Below are 20,580 nucleotides of genomic sequence, written 5' to 3'. Positions count from 1 at the left end.
ACCCACAAACCTGTACGTCTGAAATGTGGGCGGAAACTGGAGCACCCAGAGAAAACCCATGCGGTCACGGGGAGAAGGTACAAACTCCGTACAGGCAGCACCCATAGTCAGGATCACAGGAGCGAGGCCTCCAGCCCCATGATATTAGGCCGCAGACTGACCGGAGATACGATCTGGAAAACTCGCTTATCTTGCATCTTGTAAGATAAGAGATTGAAAAAAAAAATTCCCTCTCCCACCCACCACATAAAACAAACCAGTGAACATTAAAACAAACTTTAAAAAAACACTAAAAATAACAAATAAAGGAAAAGACAGACAGACTGTTGGCGAGGCTGCTATCATCAGCTGCCCCCTGGTGGTATAATGATGGTGTCATTATATAGATATGATCTAGTTAGATATCTATATGCAAATAATCCACTTCTTCCTCCACCTCAACATCACAATTTCATAGAACATAGAAACATAGACAATAGGTGCAGGAGTAGGCCATTCGGCCCTTCGAGCCTGCACAGCCATTCAATATGATCATGGCTGATCATCCAACTCAGTATCCCGTACCTGCCTTCTCTCCATACCCCCTGATCCCCTTAGCCACAAGGGCCACATCTAACTCCCTCTTAAATATAGTCAATGAACTGGCCTCGACTACCCTCTGTGGCAGAGAGTTCCAGAGATTCGCCACTCTCTGTGTGAAAAAAGTTCTTCTCATCTCGGTTTTAAAGGATTTCCCCCTTATCCTTAAGCTGTGACCCCTTGTCCTGGACTTCCCCAACATCGGAAACAATCTTCCTGCATCTAGCCTGTCCAACCCCTTAAGAATTTTGTAAGTTTCTATAAGATCCCCTCTCAATCTCCTAAATTCTAGAAAGTATAAACCAAGTCTATCCAGTCTTTCTTCATAAGACAGTCCTGACATCCCAGGAATCAGTCTGGTGAACCTTCTCTGTACTCCCTCTATGGCAATAGTGTCCTTCCTCAGATTTGGAGACCAAAAACTGTACGCAATACTCCAGGTGTGGTCTCACCAAGACCCTGTACAACTGCAGTAGAACCTCCCTGCTCCTATACTCAAATCCTTTTGCAATGAAAGCTAACATACCATTCGCTTTCTTTACTGCCTGCTGCACCTGCATGCCTACCTTCAATGACTGGTGTACCATGACACCCAGGTCTCGCTGCATCCCCCCCTTTCCCAATCGGCCACCATTTAGATAATAAAGTTCACTTTGTTTTCATTCCGATATTCTTTCCTCCATGGCTGTTGCACATTTCCTCGTTTTGATTCCATTAACTTATTGCCTTCCTTCAAACTTATTTTGATCTAAATGTTATTAAATATTACGTGCAGTGTTTTCCTCACACCTATCATTCACACAGGCAGAAATATGACAAGACTATTTACCATGACTTATACCTACTCAGTAACTTTAATCATTATTGAAACACTTTACTTACTGTGCTGGCAATTTCTGCCCATGAATTCTCCTGGACATTCACAGGAATAGTTTGCAATGAGGTCAGTGCATATCCCACCATTTCTACAGGGGTCAAACTCGCATTCATTTATATCTGCAGGATAAAGAACAGAATTAATTCAAATGGGACAATTGATGTGTAAAATAAAACAAGACATGAATGAATCTGTAAACCGCTGTAATGTATCTGATGTGAAGCACAATTTGCAACTGCCAAATTGCCCTATGCATCATTTTATGTACAATTATCCATTTTGACACAGACTTTGTTGTCATCCTAATTTCAATCATTCAGCCTTTAATATAAATACATTATCAAATTAGCAGATCCATTTCCATTGTTAGTTTAGTTAGTTTCGAGATACAGTGTGGAAACAGGCCCTTTGGCCCACCGAGTCCGCACCGACCAGCGAACTTCGCACACTAATGCCCCTGTCCCACTTAGGAAACCTGAACGGAAACCTGAACGGAAACCTCTGGAGACTTTGCGCCCCACCCAAGGTTTCCGTGCGGTTCCCGGAGGTTGCAGGTGGTTGGCGGAGGTTGCAGGTAGTGGAAGCAGGTAGGGAGACTGACAAAAACCTCCGGGAACCGCACGGAAACGTTGGGTGGGACGCAAAGTCTCCAGAGGTTTCTGTTCAGGTTTCCTAAGTGGACAGGGGCATAACTCTACCCCGCACACACGAGGGACAATTTACACTTATACCAAGCCAATCCACCTACAAACCCGTATGTCTTTGGAGTGTGGAAGGAAACTGAAGATGTCGGAGAGAAACTGTTCAGTCGGGATTGAACCCGGGTCTATGGCACGGCAGGTGCTGTAAGGCAGCAACTCTACTGCTGCACCACCGTGCCGCTAACATAATAATGACTTTCCTCACCCCCATATGTTCTAACTGGTGAAAATATTTTAAAAACATAGTTGTCTCCAAAGTATCCACAGTGGAAAGTATTGGCAGACAAACAAATTATTTCTTGGGGGATTTATTACATATATTTTAATTTCTGCCGAGAAATATTTTTAACGCACAAACTATATAATGCTTCCGGCAACACTGTTCCTTTAACCAAAAATAACAATACACAAAAATAATTTGAGGCGGCTTCTGGGGTTGAACCTGTTATACGGAGCTCAATTATTTAGCATATAGAAACATAGACATAGAAACATAGAAAATAGGTGCAGGAGTAGGCCATTCGGCCCTTCGAGCCTGCACCGCCATTCAATATGATCATGGCTGATCATCCAACTCAGTATCCTGTTCCTGCCTTCTTTCCATACCCCGATCCCTTTAGCCACAAGGGCCACATCTAACTCCCTCTTAAATATAGCCAATGTGGCCTCAACTGCCTTCTGCGGCAGAGAATTCCAGAGATTCACCACTCTCTGTGTGAAAAACGTTTTCCTCATCTCGGTCCTAAAAGATTTCCCCTTTATCCTTAAACTGTGACCCCTTGTTCTGGACTTCCCCAACATCGGGAATAATCTTCCTGCATCTAGCGTGTCCAACCCCTTAAGAATTTTGTACGTTTCTGTAAGATCCCCCCTCAATCTTCTAAATTCTAGCGAGTCCAAACCGAGTCTATCCAGTCTTTCTTCATATGAAAGTCCTGACATCCCAGGAATCAGTCTGGTGAACCTTCTCTGTACTCCCTCTATGGCAAGAATGTCCTTCCTCAGATTAGGAGACCAAAACTGTACGCAATACTCCCGGTGTGGTCTCACTAAGACCCTGTACAACTGCAGTAGAACCTCCCTGCTCCTATACTCAAATCCATTACACCAAAAATATTACACCATCTCTAAAAAATGTTTCACCACATGCAAAACTAGCAATCAACAATAATATCCAGCTATACAGATAACACACCACTAATTAAAAACATAGATATCTTTATTTGTGAAATGTAAAATTGCAGTAAAAATATTTTAACATTAAATACTGGCAAATATCTCCATGCAAAATGGGAATTTGGATCCTTGGGACATGTAAAGTAAAGACAAGTCCTATACCTAGTTACACAAAAATGCTGGAGAAACTCAACGGGTGCAGCAGCATCTATGGAGCAAAGGAAATAGGCAACGTTTTGGGCCGAAACCCAAGGAAATAGGCAACGTTTCGGGCCGAAACCCAAGGGTTTCGGCCCGAAACGTTGCCTATTTCCATCGCTCCATAGATGCTGCTGCACCCGCTGAGTTTCTCCAGCATTTTTGTGTACCTTCGATTTTCCAGCATCTGCAGTTCCTTCTTAAACACCTATACCTAGTTGTTCACTATTGCACTCTGAGGATATAGCAAATAATGAAATCTAAAAATGAATTCAAAGGTTCCTTTATAGTGGCAGAAGTGAAAAAATAATCAGTTCTTGGATAGCTATTGTCTATATTCAAGATTCAAGATTCAGATATCATGTGGGGCATTTTGAAACAAACTGGGCTCAGATGGCTGCATTGCTTAACATGTGATGCTTTAAATCAATCTAGTTATCAGTGTAGTTATTCTTGTGTTAGTAAATATGATAACCATACTTATAACAATTAAATCACATCGCAGCCTGCTTCTGGTATTGAATAAAAATATTTTTACTCCCATAGGTCCAGACTCAAGTGATTAAAAAGGTACCATTTTCTCAAAATGATTGGTTAAAACATATACCCATATAACCATATAACAATTACAGCACGGAAACAGGCCATCTCGGCCCTTCTAGTCCGTGCCGAACACTTAACATGACAAATGTTTGATCAGTATTGAGGAAATGCTGGTCGAAATTGGCCAAATCCTTTGCACATGCTCATTAAATTACCAAACAATAGACAATAGACAATAGGTGCACGAGTAGGCCATTTGGCCCTTCGAGCCAGCACCGCCATTCACTGTGATCATGGCTGATCATCCACAATCAGTACCCCGTTCCTGCCTTCTCCCCATATCCCCTGACTCCGCTATCTTTACGAGCCCTATCCAACTCTCTCTTGAAAGCATCCAGAAAATTGGCCTCAACTGCCTTCTGAGGCAGAGAATTCCACAAATTCACAACCCTCTGTGTGAAAAAGTTTTTCCTCATCTCTGTTCTAAATGACTTACCCCTTATTCTGAAACTGTGGCCCCTGGTTCTGGACTCAACCAACATTGGGAATATGTTCCCTGCAACTAGCGTGTCCAAACCCTTAATAATCTTATATGTTTCGATAAGATGCCCTCTCATCCTTCTAAATTCCAGAGTGTACAAGCGCACCCGCTATTGAACATATGACAGTCATCCTGCGAATCAACCTGGTGAACCTATGCTGCACTCCCTCAATGCCTTTCCTCAAATTAGGAGACCAAAACTGCACACAATACTCCAGGTATGGTCTCACTAGGGCCCTGTACAACTGCAGAAGGATCTCTTTGCTCCTATACTCAAGTTAGGTTAAGTCATCAAGAGAGTTTATTGTCATGTGTGCCAGATAGGATGAAATTCTTGCTTGCTGCAGCACAACAGAGTATTGTAGGCATAAATACAGATTAAATCAGTGTGACCATATACCATGGAATATATAGATACACACATAAATAAACAGATAAAGTGCAATACAATGTTATAGTTCAGATGTGTTTAATAGTCTGATGGCTGTGGGGAAGAGGCTGCTACCTGATGGCAGCGGAGAGATGAGTGTGTGGCCAGGATGGTGTGGGTCTTTGATGATGCTGATAGCCTTTTTGAGGCAGCGACTGCGGTAAATCCCCTCAATAGTAGGGAGGTGAGAGCCAACTCCTCTTGTTACAAAGGCCAACATGCCATTCGTTTTCTTCACTGCCTGCAGTACCTACTTGCTTACTTTAATTGACTGATGAACAAGAACCCCCAGATCTGGTTGTACTTTACCTTTTCAGAACTTGACACCATTCAGATAATAGGTACACAAAAATGCTGGAGAAACTCAGCAGGTGCAGCAGCTGAATTTCTCCAGCATTTTTGTATACCTTCGATTTTCTAGCATCTGCAGTTCCTTCTTAAACCATTCAGATAATAATCTGCCTTCCTGTTTTTGCCACCAAAGTGGATAACCTCATATTTATCCACATTAAACTGCATCTGCCATGCATCTGCCCACTCACCCAACCTATCCGTCACCCTGCATCTTCATAGCATCCTCCTCACAGTTCACGCTGCCACCCAGCTTTGTGTCATCTGCAACTTTGCTGATGTTACTTTTAATCCCTTCATCTAAATCATTAATGTATATTGTAAATAGCTGTGGTCCCAGCACCGAGCCTTGCGGTACCCCACTAGACACTGCCTGCCAATTTGAAAGGGACCCGTTAATCCATACTATGTTTCCTGTGTCAACCAATTTTCTATCCATGTCAGCACTCTACCCTACCCCCAATACCATGTCCTCTCATTTTGCCCACTAATCTCCTATGTGGGACCTTATCAAATGCTTTCTGAAAGTCCAGGTACACTACATCCACTGGCTCTCCCTTGTCCATTTTCCAAGTTACATCCACAAAAAATTCCAGAAGATTAGTCAAGCATGATTTCCCCTTCGTAAATCCATGCTGACTCGGACCGATCCTGCTACTGCTATCCAAATGTGCTGCTATTTCATCTTTTATAATTCACTCCAGCATCTTCCCCACCACCGATGTCAGGCTAACAGGTCTATAATTTTTCTGTTTTCTCTCTCCCGCCTTTCTTAAAAAGTGGGATAAAAGTGGGATCCTGAATCTATACAACATTGGAAAATTATCACCAATGCATCCACGATTTCTAGAGCCACTTCCTTAAGTACCCTGGGATGCAGACCATCAGGCCCTGGTGATTTATCAGCCTTCAGTCCCATCAGTCTACCCAACATCACTTCCTGCCTAATGTGAATTTGCTTCAGTTCCTCCGTCACCCTAGATTCTCTGAAGACCAGTACATCAGGGTGATTGTTTGTATCTTATTTTGCGAAGACGGATCCAATGTACCTGTTCAACTCATCTGCCATTTCCTTGTTCACCATAATAAATTCACCTGTTTCATTCTTCAAGGGTCCAACTTTCGTCTTAACTAATTTTTTCCTCTTCACATACCCGAAGAAACTTTTACTATCCTCCTTTGTATTCCTGGCTAGCTTACCTTTGTACCTCATCTTTTCTCCCCGTATTGCCTTTTTAGTTATCTTCTGTTGCTCTTTAAAAGTTTCCCAATCCTCTGGCTTCCCACTCATCTTTGCTATGTTAAAGTTATTTTTAATTTTTATACTGTCCCTGACTTTCCTTGTCAGCCACGTTTGCCCCTTACCCCTCTTGGAATCTTTCTTCCACTTTGGAATGAACCGACCCTGCACCTTCTGTATTATTCCCAGAAATACCTGCCATTGTTGTTCCACTGTCAACCCTGCTAGTGTATCTTTCTAGACAACTTTGTCCAGCTCCTCCCTCATAGCCCCATAGTCCCCTTTATTCAACTGTAACACCGAAATGTCCGATTTCCCCTTCTCCCTCTCAAATTATAGATTAAAACATCATATTATGGTCACTACCTCCTAATGGCTCCTTTATCTCGAGGTCCCTTATCAAATCCGGTTCATCACATAACACTAAATCCAGAATTTCCTTCTCCCTGGTTGGCTCCAATGCAAGCTGTTCAAAGAATCCATCACGGAGGCACTCTACAAAGTCCTTTTCTTGGGGTCCAGTATCAACCTGATTTGCCCAGTCTACATGCATGTTGAAATCTCCAATAACAACCACAGCATTACTGTTAGGACATGCCAATCTTAACTCTTGATTCAACTTGCACCCTATATCCAGGCTACTGTTTGGGGGCCTGTAGATAACTCCTATTAGGGTATTTTTACCCTTACAATTCCTTAGTTCTATCCATACTGACTCCACATCTCCTGATTCTATGTCACCCCTCGTAAGGGACTGAATTTCATTCCTCACCAACAGAGCAACCCCACCCCCTCTGCCCACCTGTCTGTCTTTTCGATAGGACGTATACCCTTGAATATTCAGTTCCCAGCCCTGGTCCTCTTGCAGCCATGTCTCTGTAATTCCCACAACATCATACTTGCCAGTTTCTAACTGAGCCTCAAGCTCATCAATTTCATTTCTTATACTTTGCGCATTCATAGACAACACTTCATCTTTAGTATTCACCTCCACTCTCACTCCAGTCCCTATTGGCCCTGACCTTACTCTCTCATCCCTTCTCAAGCTTCTCTTCCCATTAATTCGGGAGTCATTTGTAACTTTTCCTGTACTCACTTCCCCATTAACTCCATCTTTATATTCCCAATTTGTCAATCCCTCTCCCCCCCCCCCCACTTAGTTTAAACCCACACGTGTAGCCCTAGCAGACCTGCCTGCCAGAAAGTCGGCCCCCCTCCAGTTAAGGTGGAACCCGTCCCTTTTGTACAGGTCACCCTTACCCCAGATGAAATCCCAGTGGTCTATAAATCTAAATCCTTGCTCCCTGCACCAGTCCCCCAGCCACACATTCAGAGCCCCTATCTCCCTATTCCTGCCCTCACTAGCACAAGGTACAGGAAGCAATCCAGAGATAACCACCCTGGAAGTCCTGCTTTTCAGTCTTCTTCCTAACACTCTAAATGTGCTTTGCAGAACCTCCTTCCTCTTACTCCCGACATCGTTTGTGTCCTCATCCACAACGACTGCCAGCTGCTCACCTTCCCTCGTGAGGATGTTCTGAAGTCGGTCCATGACATCTTGAACCCTGGCACCAGGGAGGCAACAGACCATCCTCAAGTCTCGCCTGCCACCACAGAATCTCCAGTCCGCACCTTGGACAATGGAGTCACCCACCCAACTACAGCCATCGGGGTCTTCCGCACTCCATGGTTACTCCCAGTCACCCACCTTCGCTGTTCCTGTATCCTTGGCAAGACAACCTCACTTTAGATCTGTCCACGAAAAGCATTTGCCGCTGGAGTTACCAATATATTCTGATACTGTATCAGTAAAATTACAGTCAAAACCTACAGAATATTGCTCTGCTACAATAGAGTTGACTATTTGCTTTTCTATTGACTGGGTAGTCAATGGGGCAACGATTGTCAAAGAGTGATGATGATCACCAGAGATATGTGACATTGTCATGGTTTAGCCTAAAGAGAAAATAATGGCATGCTGACTGTGTTGAACAAGCACTGACTTAAAACCTGAGGTGCAGAACTAAAAATCCAAGCCAGGACAAATCTAAACAAAGCTGTTTACAGCGTATTTAAAGGCCCATGCCAATATTAATCCTTTGAAGCTGAGTTATCATTCATCTGCCACCCCATTCAGGCTGACAAACATGCTCAATAAAATTATCGCCGTTATTTAAAAGCCAATCTTAGCAATGCTGTGAGGTATTACCAATTAGGCCCTAATAGACAAAACTGGGAAGATATCAATTGAAATATTGGACTGTTAAATATTTTAAAGGTACAGAATAAAATGAATATATATCGAAGGGGATGAATCATTAAGGGCCTGTCCCACTCCATGCGACTCCATGCGGCAAGCGCGACCTAACGTGGTCGCTTGAGCCGTATGGCCTCGCGGGGCCGGTTCCACTTTGATCGCTGGAGCCGTATGGAGTTGTGCGGAGCTGGTCCCGACATCGCGCGGGGCTCCGAAAAACTGACCGTGTTCAAAAATTCCGCGGGGCAATGCCATACGCACCACCTCGACGAGCGTGCGCAGCGTCTCAACGCCGTACACAGCGTCTTGACGGCGTACGCCTTCGCTCGAACTTCACGTGGCCCCCGCTTCCGGTTTGGTCGCGCTCGCCGTATGCAGGTCGCATGCTCGTGGGACAGGCCCTTTAGGATTAAGTAGGAAAGTGGAACAACAAATAGCAGACATATGAATCAACTGTTATAAAATATCAGTGAAACAATGCCATTATTTGTTTTTCTAGTGAGAGAGATTGGGGTTGTGGTGATTTAAATTGTGATTTAATTAAAAAAGGACCAAACTTGTTGGAACTTGTTTCCAGGAAGATCGCGTAATCAAACAGTGAAGCAGTCATTTTGTTTTCAGGGAATGGCAGATTTAAAGGTGAAAGGAAACACTGTAGAGAATTAATTGAACATTGTCAAATCCACATGGCAGCTTCCTTGTGCATTGCAATCAGTACATTTCTATGAAAAATAGATATCCCTAGTTAATCTTCCAAAAAAGGCCTCTATCTGGAAAGGACTGTGGGTTTGAGCTGTGATTTCAGAGTATATTTGCACAGGTTTGGAAGGAAGACCTAAAGTTTTGTGACTTCAGGACATCCCAATGAACAATAATAATATAATAACATAATAATAATATATCTTCATTGTCCTTGTACAAGAACAACAAGATTAAGATTGCAACCTCCGTATCGATGCTATAAGTTAAATAATGAAGGTAAAAGCACAAATAGGTCCATGTACACTGAGGTTAAAAATGACAACAGCTGTCACTGTGCTGTGAAGTCAGTTGTGCCAGTTGATTATGGAGGCAAAGACAGATTATGGGGGCTGCTTAGCAGACTGATTCAGTGCAGTTGTAGCTCTAGGGGAACAGCTATTTCTCAGTGTGTAGGTGCGGGAGTAAAAGGCATTCCCACACCTGCCAGATGGAAGAAGTTCAAACAGACGGCGGCATGTGTGTACAGATGCCGATGGATTTTCTGAGGCAGCGTGCGTTGTAGATGTCCTCCAGGGCTGGGAGCTGTGTCCCAATGATCTTCTGTGCTCTGGAGACGACTCCCTGACGAGCTCTCCTATCCGAGGCTGTGCAACTGAGATACCACACTGAGATGCAGTATGTTAGGATGCTCTCTGTGGCGCAGCGGTAGAAAGTCACCAGCATCTGTTGGGGCAGACCAGCTTTCTCCAGCATCCTCAGCAAAAACAGCCGTTGCTGTGCTTTCTTGACCAGTGCATGGGTGTTACTGGACGACATGAGATCCTCTGAAATGTGGGTGCCCAGAAACCTGAAGCTGGACAATCTCTCCATTTTGTCTGAAGACTGGAGCGCACTCATCACTCTGTGACCTCCTAAAGTTATGATCAGCTCCTGGGTATTGGCTATATTTAGGGACAGGTTGGTCTCTGAGCACCAGCTCGCCAGGTTCTGCACTTCCGCTGTCCAGGCCGAGTCATTGCCTTTGGAGATCAGCCCGATCACCATTGTGTCATCCGCAAATTTAACGATGGTGTTAGTTGCGAATGCAGGAACACAGTCGCGTGTGAGGAAGGATAAGAAGATGGGGCTCAGTACACAGCCCTGGGGTGTGCCGGTACTCGGGGTAATAGTGGAGGACAGGTGGGGGCCCAGTCTCACCGCCTGAGCACGCTCCAACAGGAAATTCAGGCTCCAGTTGCATAATGACGAGCTGAGGCCTAGCTGGTGGAGTTTGAACGCAAGCATGGTGGGGATGACAGTATTGAACGCAGAACTGTAGTCTACAAATAGCATCCCTACGTATGTGCCCTGTCACTCCAGGTGAGTCAGCACTGAATGAAGAGCCAGAGAGATGGCATCCTCTGTAGATCTGTTAGCTCTGAAAGCAAACTGATGTGAGTCCAGTGAAGCAGGGATGATGGCTTTGATGTGGGAGAGGACCAACCTTTCAAAGCAGTTCATTACTGTTGGTGTAAGGGCAACCGGACGATAGTCCTTCAGATTGGATGTCCTTGTACACCGGTCACTGAAAGTTGGCGTGCAGGTACAGCAGGCAGTGGAGAAAGCTAATGGAATGTTGGCCTTCATAACAAGAGGATTTCAGTATAGGAGTAAAGAGGTTCTTCTGTAGTTGTATAGGGCTCTGGTGAGACCACATCTGGAGTATTGTGTACAGTTTTGGTCTCCTAATTTGAGGAAGGACATCCTTGTGATCGAGGCAGTGCAACGTAGGTTCACGAGATTGATCCCTGGGATGGCGGGACTGTCATATGAGGAAAGATTGAAAATACTAGGCTTGTATTCATTGGAGTTTAGAAGGATGAAGTGGGATCTTATAGAAACATATAAAATTATAAAAGGACTGGACAAGCTAGATGCAGGTAAAATGTTCCCAATGTTGGGCCAGTCCAGAACCAGGGGCCACAGTCTTAGGAGGTCATTTAAGACTGAGGTGAGAAAAAAACGTTTTCACCCAGAGAGTTGTGAATTTGTGAAATTCCCAGCCACAGTGGAGGCCAAATCACTGGATGGATTTAAGAGAGAGTTAGATAGAGCTCTAGGGGATATTGGAATCAAGGGTTATGGGGAGAAGGCAGGCACGGGTTATTGATTGGGGATGATCAGCCATGATCGCAATGAATGGCGGTGCTGACTTGGTTTATACTCTCTAGAATTTAGAAGATTGAGAGGGGATCTTATAGAAACTTACAAAATTCTTAAGGGGTTGGACAGGCTAGATGCAGGAAGATTGTTCCCGATGTTAGGGAAGTCCAGGACAAGGGGTCACAGCTTAAGGATAAGGGGGAAATCCTTTAAAACCGAGATGAGAAGAACTTTTTTCACACAGAGAGTGGTGAATCTCTGGAACTCTCTGCCACAGAGGGTAGTTGAGGCCAGTTCATTGGCTATATTTAAGAGGGAGTTAGATGTGGCCCTTGTGGCTAAGGGGATCAGGGGGTATGGAGAGAAGGCAGGTACGGGATACTGAGTTGGATGATCAGCCATGATCGTATTGAATGGTGGTGCAGGCTCGAAGGGCCGAATGGCCTACTCCTGCACCTAATTTCTATGTTTCTATGTTTCTATGAAGGGCCGAATGGCCTCCTCCTGCACTTATTTTCTATGTTAGATTGCTGATGTTTGTTTTTTTTCGGCACCGGCACTAAGCTGGCTGACTTCGGGCATTTTGGGACCATTGTCAGAGATAGAGACAGATTGAAGATCTTTGTAAATTACTCAGCCAGCTGTTCAGCACAGTCCTTAAGGATCCGTCCTGGGACTCCATCTGGGCCCGCAGCCTTGCGTGGATTGATCCTCCGCAACTCGCGCTGTACGTCACGTGTGCTCAACGTGAGAACCTGTTCATCCTCCATTGCCGGGATTTTGCCACTCATGGTGTTGTTGCCGATTTCAAAACGAGCAAAGAAGGTGTTGAACCCGTTGGCCAGTGTGACATCACTGTAGGGGCAGGCACGGTTAAGGGTCTTTCCCACTTGCCAATGTTTTTGGCGACTGCCGGCATCATATCAGTGTAGCCAAAACATTTTGAACATTTCAAAATCCAGCGCAACAAAACAAAATGCTTCTACGCTCGAAAAAACATCATACATCATTATGCCGCGCCACGCCGCAAATTTTTCGGTGACTTGATGTCGGTAGTCGTCGAAAAAAAAATGGGACAGGCCCTTTAGTGATAGCCCTGATGCCTTGCCACGTACTTATAGTGTCAGTGTTGTTGAAGTGGTCTTCCACAGTTTGCCTGTCGAAGTCCTTGGCCTTTTTTATGCCTTTTTTTGCAGGTTTACAGGTAATTAAATATTTTTGAAGTATATAAAAATATACTGTTGTTTTTTTGAGTATGACATGACAACCAATTTGTATTCAACAAGTAATGTGAATGCAACCAGTCATCTGTTTGATGGGTTTGGTTACAATTTGAAAATTTACTATAGAGGAGACAAATTACAACGTCCTATTTTTCTTTAACATGGTGGCATGAGATCTTGTTCAAGATTCAAGAGAGTTTATTGTCATGTGTCCCAAATAGGACAATGAAATTCTTGCTTTGCTTCAGCACAACAGAATATAGTAGGCATGAATACAGAACAGATCAGTGTGTCCATATACCATGATATAAATATATACACACATGAATAAATAAACAGGTTAAGTGCAAATAAACAGATAATGGTCTATTAATGTTCAGAGTTTTGCTTGAGTTGAGTTTAATAGCCTGATGGTTGTGGGGAAGCAGCTATTCCTGAACCAGATTGTTCAATCTGAATAAAGGTCTCTTCCATAAATATAATCCATCCATGTTCTCCAGAGATGTTGCCTGACCTGCAGGGTGACTCCAGCACTTTCTGAATAAGCTGAAAAGGCCTTTGTGTCTTCATTGTTAAACAAAATGATTCTCCCTCATCCAAATTTAAGTCTAGGTTTTGGTACTCAAATCCCTGGAATAATATTGAAATGATAGCCAACTGCGTCCATTAGAAAACTACTCACTGAACCACGACTACTGTACTAATGGAAACGGAGACGGGATACACCAACTTGTGCAATACCATGACAAGATCACAATTTTCACCGCAATTGGAGCAAAGCACCAAGGCAAATTCCTTGTATGTATACATACTTTGCGAATTAAATGCATTCAATTTAATTGAAATTTATACGATTAATTCAATATTCTCTGGATTGTTTTCTGTAAACTTAGAAACTAAGTCAACTGGCAGTCGAAACTAATTGTTTGTAGAAGTTACCTAAAATTAAATAATTCAACTTTCATATTGTTCAAGAAGGAACTGCAGATGCTGGAAGATCGAAGGTACACAAAATTGGAGAAACTCAGTGGGTGCAGCAGCATCTATGGAGCGAAGGAAATAGGCAACTTTTCGGGCCAAAACCCTTCGGGTTTCGGCCCGAAACGTCGCCTATTTCCTTTGCTCCATAGATGCTGCTGCACCCGCTGAGTTTCTCCAGCAATTTTGTGTACCTTCAACTTTCATACTGACGGGTTGTAAGCTACCCAAGTGGAATACGAGGGGCTGATCCTTCAATTTGTGTGTGGCTTCACTCTAGGAATGGGGGACGTCCCAGGACAGAAAGGCCAAAGTGGGAATGGCAACTGGGAGATCCAGTAGGCCTTGACGGGCCAAGGCCAAGTGTTCAGCAAAATGGTTGCTGAGTTTACGCTTTGTCTGGCCAATGTAGCATGGCCCACATCAGGAACACTGGTTGTAGTAGATGAGGTTAGAGGAGGTACATGTGGAAACAAAAACGTGTGGGTCTTTTAGCTTTATTATGGGGGGCACAGAGTACAAATGCAGACAAGCTCTGATAACCTTTACAAAGCACTATGTGTCTCTGCTGGAGTACTGCATGATTTTCAAGCATTGGGACGGATGCTTGCACCATGAATCAGATTCAGATTCAGATTGATTCAGATTCAATTTTAATTGTCATTGTCAGTGTACAGTACAGAGACAACGAAATGCATTTAGCATCTCCCTGGAAGAGCGACATAGCAAATGATTTGAATAAATATAATAAGTGTCCGGGGGGGGGGGGGGTGGTGATTGGCAGTCACCGAGGTACGTTGTTGAGTAGAGTGACAGCCGCCGGAAAGAAGCTGTTCCTCGACCTGCTGGTTCGGCAACGGAGAGACCTGTAGCGCCTCCCGGATGGTAGGAGGGTAAACAGTCCATGGTTGGGGTGAGAGCAGTCCTTGGCGATGCTGAGCGCCCTCCGCAGACAACGCTTGCTTTGGACAGACTCAATGGAGGGGAGCGTGGAACCAGTGATGCGTTGGGCAATTTTCACCACCCTCTGCAATGCCTTCCGGTCGGAGACAGAGCAGTTGCCATACCATACTGTGATGCAGTTGGTAAGGATGCTCTCGATGGTGCAGCGGTAGAAGTTCACCAGGATCTGAGGAGACAGATGGACCTTCTTCAGTCTCCTCAGGAAGAAGAGACGCTGATGAGCCTTCTTGATCAGAGAATGGAGTGGAGTTTGATCATAATATTACCAGGGAAGAGTGACCGCAGCTATTTGATGAAATTGGGAATGAGATGACTAAAAGGAATAATTGTTAAAATTAAGCATTATTCAAAACCATCAATAAATTTGATGGAAGGAAGAAGCTAAAAAAGAGCAAAAGGTTATTTGTAAAAGAACCAGTGGTGATTTGAAGGAACATTTATTTAATCTCAGCATGTTGGGAAATCAAAAGCATGGCCTCAAAGACAGAAGAAAGCAGAGTAAATGGCAGCATTTAAAACAGAATTGATGTAAACATTTTTAAAATTTGGTTACGGACCAAGCACAAAGAGGATTTGAGGGGCTTCCAGGCCAAGTTGTTAAAGAGCTGCCAAGGACATGATTTGGGACAAAATCATCTCCTTTTGTGCTACACCCTTGTATTCACATTGGAAATGTGGCTTGCCTTTGCCCAAAGCTCATTCTCCCGATTCACCTGAACTGCATGCCAGCAACCACACCGGCTGATGTTAACCTTATTCATGATTGTGATCCAGCATGGATGGATGCTGACAATCACTAATAATACAAGGGGGGGGGGGGAAACAGCATGGACTGCGGTGCAGGGTAGCGCAGCGGTAGAGTTGCTGCCTTACAGCGCCAGAGACCTGGGTTCGATCCTGACTATGGGCGCTGTCTGCAAGGAATTTGTACGTCCTCCAGAACAAGGGGTCACAGTTTAAGGATAAGGGGGAAGTCTTTTAGGACCGAGATGAGGAAAACATTTTTCACACAGAGAGTGGTGAATCTGTGGAATTCTCTGCCACGGAAGGTAGTTGAGGCCACAGTTCATTCGCTATATTTAAGAGGGAGTTAGATGTGGCCCTTGTGGCTAAAGGGATCAGGGGGTGTGGAGAGAAGGCAGGTACAGGATACTGAGTTGGATGATCAGCCATGATCATATTGAATGGCGGTGCTGGCTCGAAGGGCCGAATGGCCTACTCCTGCACCTATTTTCTATGTTTCTATGTCCTCCCCGCGACCACATGGGTTTTCCCAGTTGGTGCTCCAGTTTCCTCTCACACTCCAAAGATGTACAGGCGTGTAGGTCAACTGGCTTTGGTAAAGAGTGTAAATAGACCCTAGTGTGTAGGATAGTACTAGTGTATGGAGATCGCTGATCGACACGGACTCAGAGGGCCAAAGGGTCTGTTTCCGCGCTGTATCTCTAAACTTTAAAGACATGTCCAGAACAGTGACTGATGCAGCTGTTTTAAAATTCAGTAACAAGGTGCTAGCTTTGGATGGTTAAAGCAGAATTCATTACCCGTCTTGCATGGCTCGCTACGTACTATCTGGAGTCATATACAGGCTGCACTAACTAAAGACGACCAACATGGATTTTTGCTACGGTTTAATAATCACCTTTAGTGATAGTAATATTTTGATTCCAAAGTTATTTAATTTTTTGAATCTACAGTATGATGGAATCCGAACCTACAGTATGTCCCCAGATCAATAGGTCTGCTGGTCTTCATTGTCCAGTCGTTTAATTACTGTGTTATCATGGTCAGTTTAATTCCCACTTTTGGGCAGAAACCTATTTCTACCTCCGAGAGTCTGAGTTTAATCCTACAAGGTACAGCACGGATATATTATGAGAAGAGTGGAGAGGATTTCCGTACATCATCATTTCTCAAGCAGAGAACTGTAAAGCTTTCTTGGATTACCATGAAATAAGATGGATTTAGATTGTCTTTTATAAACATATTACAAAACCTGGTCCGAGATATCATGCACACTCCACTGCAAGCTCTCTATTTTATTCCCACTTACATGGAACCTATTGGATTAAAATGAAATACCCCCACTTTATAATGGATCTTTTTAAATTGAATGCATGCCATGAAATAATATCTTCTCAGCATGCCTGTTACAATGAGACGCATAATATCTTTCCTTTTAATATACTAATGAAATGGTACATTTAGACTTCTCAAAATACTATTGCAAAATAATTAAGATTTTAATGACATAACTAGTTGTATGGAAGATAAATCAATATCATAATTGAAGCTACTGCCAATGTTTAAGTTGAGTATAGGAGCAAAAAGGTCCTTCTGCAATTGTACAGAGCCCTGGTGAGATCACACCTGGAGTATTGTATGCAGTTTTGGTCTCCAAATCTGAGGAAGGACATTCTTGCTATTGAGGGAGTGCAGCGTAGGTTTACAAGGTTAATTCCCAGAATAGCGGGACTGAAATATGGATAAAGAATGGAGCGACTGGGCTTGTATATACTGGAATTTAGAAGGATGAGAGGAGATCTTTTTGAAACAGATTATCAGATTATTAAGATCAGTATAAGATTATGAAGGGATTGGACACGCTAGAGGGAGGAAACATGTTCCCAATGTTGGGGGTGTCCAGAACCAGGGGCCACAGTTTAGAAATAAGGGGTAGGCCATTTAGAACGGAGAGGAGGAAACACGTTTTCACCCAGAGAGTTGTGAATCTCTGGAATTCTCTGCCTCAGAAGGCAGTGGAGGCCGATTCTCTGGATGCTTTCAAGAGAGAGTTAGATAGAGCTCTTAAAGATAGTGGAGTCAAGGGATATGGGGAATAGGCAGGAACGGGGTACTGATTGTGGAGAATGGTGGTGCAGGCTTGAAGGGCCGAATGGCCTATTCCTGCATCTATTCTATTGTCTATTATGCATCAAATGAGAAAACTCTTTGGTAACAAGTTTTCTTTGCAATTAATATTTAATTTCTGAAACCATTGATGAACTACTGAAGCTAAAAAAAATCAATACTACACCAAGTTTCCTAACATTAATTCTTCCAAATTCTAAACCGTGTGAGGGACTTTAATTATATAGTTTGACAGGGAACGTTTACCAGAGAACAAAGGTGGTGGTGAGGAAATCTGATTGATCCCTTGGGAAAAGGAACCAAGAAATAGTAGACATAAAATGAAGTGTGAAGATGAGGATGTGAGTAGGGTCTGGAATGCAATATCAATATACCAATGTAGGCAGATTTAATTGTAGAATTCAAAAGGGAAAAGGATAAATATCTGTCAGGAGAGAATTTATGAGGATACAGGAATAGGTCAAGGGACCTCACAGGCCTTTCTGCCCACAGAGTCCGTGCCGACCAGCGATCACCTCACCTACTAGCACAATCCTACACACTAGGGGCCATTTACAATTTTACCGAGCCAATGAACCTAAAAACGTGTACACTTTTGGAGCATGAGAGGAAACCGAAGAAAACCCACACAGGTCATGGGGGCACCGTGCAAACTCCGTACAGACAGCACCCGTAGTCATGATCAAACCCGGAATGGTGCCTTCCTCACCTTGGTGCCACTGTGTTGTGTTGTGTCATGGACTTTCTGTGTTTGTGCTTTTTAAAAAAATTCTATTTTATTTGTTTTATATGTTTTAATATTTATTGTTTATTTATTTTTATGATACTGACTGTAAACGGAAATTCATTTTTGTTGTCTCTAATTGAGACAATGACAATAAATTTGAATACAATACAATACAATAGGAACTCTGATGCTGAAAGGCAGCAGCTCTATGGCTAAGCACACAGTGGCACCCTTAATAGTAGTTAACATGGATCTGATGGGCCAAATGACTCCCTCTCATGATATAACTACTGTTATTTGATAAGAGTAGCTAAAGGCATGCGCTGGTACATAAATCATGCTCTAATTGCTTCAGAAACAAGTGGTCTTCTTGTTATTGAGTGATTTAAATAAGTTGAGCTCATTGTGAAAACAACACACAAACAACCACATTCTCATCCAGCTAATGTTTCCCTGGAAACAAGAACTGATTAATGAATGAAGCAGAGAGTAAGCCCTATGCTGCCGCTGCACAGAATGGAGCAGCTTAGAATAAACAGTTATCTGAAACAAAATCATTAAAAAAACTAGAATGATGCCTTATCATCGATCCTGGGAAGGTAATTCAGTCTCTCACCTGCTTGTGAGGTTTTTATAAATGAAAAAAAATAACACATGGCAAGGTCAGATGTACGTATCTGGATACAAATATGACAACATTGTTGCCCTTCACATTCTAATAGATTGACGACTGAGCAGTAGCACAAATGGACAAATTAATTTAACTTTGCAGTGTAAGCCAAGAAAAAAATCTTCTTGAACAAAGTAACGGAGCAATTATCTGTTGCTGGGAGCCAGCTCGACTCTGTAAATCAATTGCAAAAGCTTTTAAATTACTGCTTGGGTTATTGTGAATGCCGTGCTTAGTCTTCAATGTTGTACTTTAGTTAAGGTTAGTAAGGACTGGGAAGCATGTGGAAGTCATTCAATACTAACGTTTTGATTAGTGACATTTGAGAAAGGACTAGGATGCTAGCCACATGCCAGCTGAAGTGAAAGGTAGTAACAAAGAACTTGCACCTCCTAATATCACCCAATGGATCCAAAATGTGGTTTGAACACTCATCCTCCTGACAAGGGAGACAAGAATGGTATCACTAAGCCAAGACTGATGCACAGCAAATGCTAAAAGTCTGGTTTTGAAAGATCTTAGAAACATAGAAACATAGAAATTAGGTGCAGGAGTAGGCCATTCGGCCCTTCGAGCCTGCACCGCCATTCAATATGATCATGGCTGATCATCCAACTCAGTATCCCGTACCTGCCATCTCTCCATACCCCCTGATCCTCTTAGCCACAAGGGCCACATCTAACTCCCTCTTAAATATAGCCAATGAACTGGCCTCAACTACCCTCTGTGGCAGAGAGTTCCAGAGATTCACCACTCTCTGTGTGAAAAAAGTTCTTCTCATCTCGGTTTTAAAGGATTTCCCCCTTATCCTTAAGCTGTGACCCCTTGTCCTGGACTTCCCTAACATCGGGAACAATCTACCTGCATCTAGCTTGTCCAACCCCTCAAGAATTTTGTAAGTTTCTATAAGATCCCCTCTCAATCTCCTAAATTCAAGAGAGTATAAACCAAGTCTATCCAGTCTTTCTTCATAAGACAGTCCTGACATCCCAGGAATCAGTCTGGTGAACCTTCTCTACACTCCCTCTATGGCAATAATGTCCTTCCTCAGATTTGGAGACCAAAACTGTACGCAATACTCCAGGTCTTAATCGATATGTTTTTGCTCTGCAATCCAATTAAGATCTTTCAAAACCAGAATGTTGCCATTTGCTGTGTGTCAATCTTTGCTTAGTCAATGGGCAATGTTTAATGGTTGGCAGCCATGTTTGTGAGGTCAACAAGACATAGTAATAGCAGGGACATTGTGATTGACTTCAGGGTGCAAGATCCACCCAAATTTTATAGAATGGAGCAGCTGGGCTTGTACACTCTGGAGTTTAGAAGGATGAGAGAGGATCTTATTGACACATATAAGATTATTAATGGCTTGGACACGCTAGAGGCAGGAAACATGTTCCCGATATTGGGG

The 20,580-nt window shown here is 43.3% G+C and overlaps 1 protein-coding gene across 1 annotated transcript in view; it reads right to left on the bottom strand.

Moving 5' to 3' along the window:
• The window catches only part of LOC129695920 (EGF-like repeat and discoidin I-like domain-containing protein 3), a 184,496-nt gene that overhangs the window by 154,222 nt on the left and 9,694 nt on the right, over nt 1-20,580 (bottom strand). Inside the window, exon 3 of the mRNA XM_055633381.1 lies at nt 1,462-1,575. Coding sequence (XP_055489356.1) covers nt 1,462-1,575 — 114 coding nt within the window. The remainder of the gene's footprint in view (nt 1-1,461; nt 1,576-20,580) is intronic.

This window comes from Leucoraja erinacea, chromosome 3 (assembly GCF_028641065.1).
Source record: "Leucoraja erinacea ecotype New England chromosome 3, Leri_hhj_1, whole genome shotgun sequence".
NCBI classification, from domain to species: domain Eukaryota; kingdom Metazoa; phylum Chordata; class Chondrichthyes; order Rajiformes; family Rajidae; genus Leucoraja; species Leucoraja erinaceus.
This window is presented reverse-complemented; position numbering and strand designations above follow the sequence as displayed.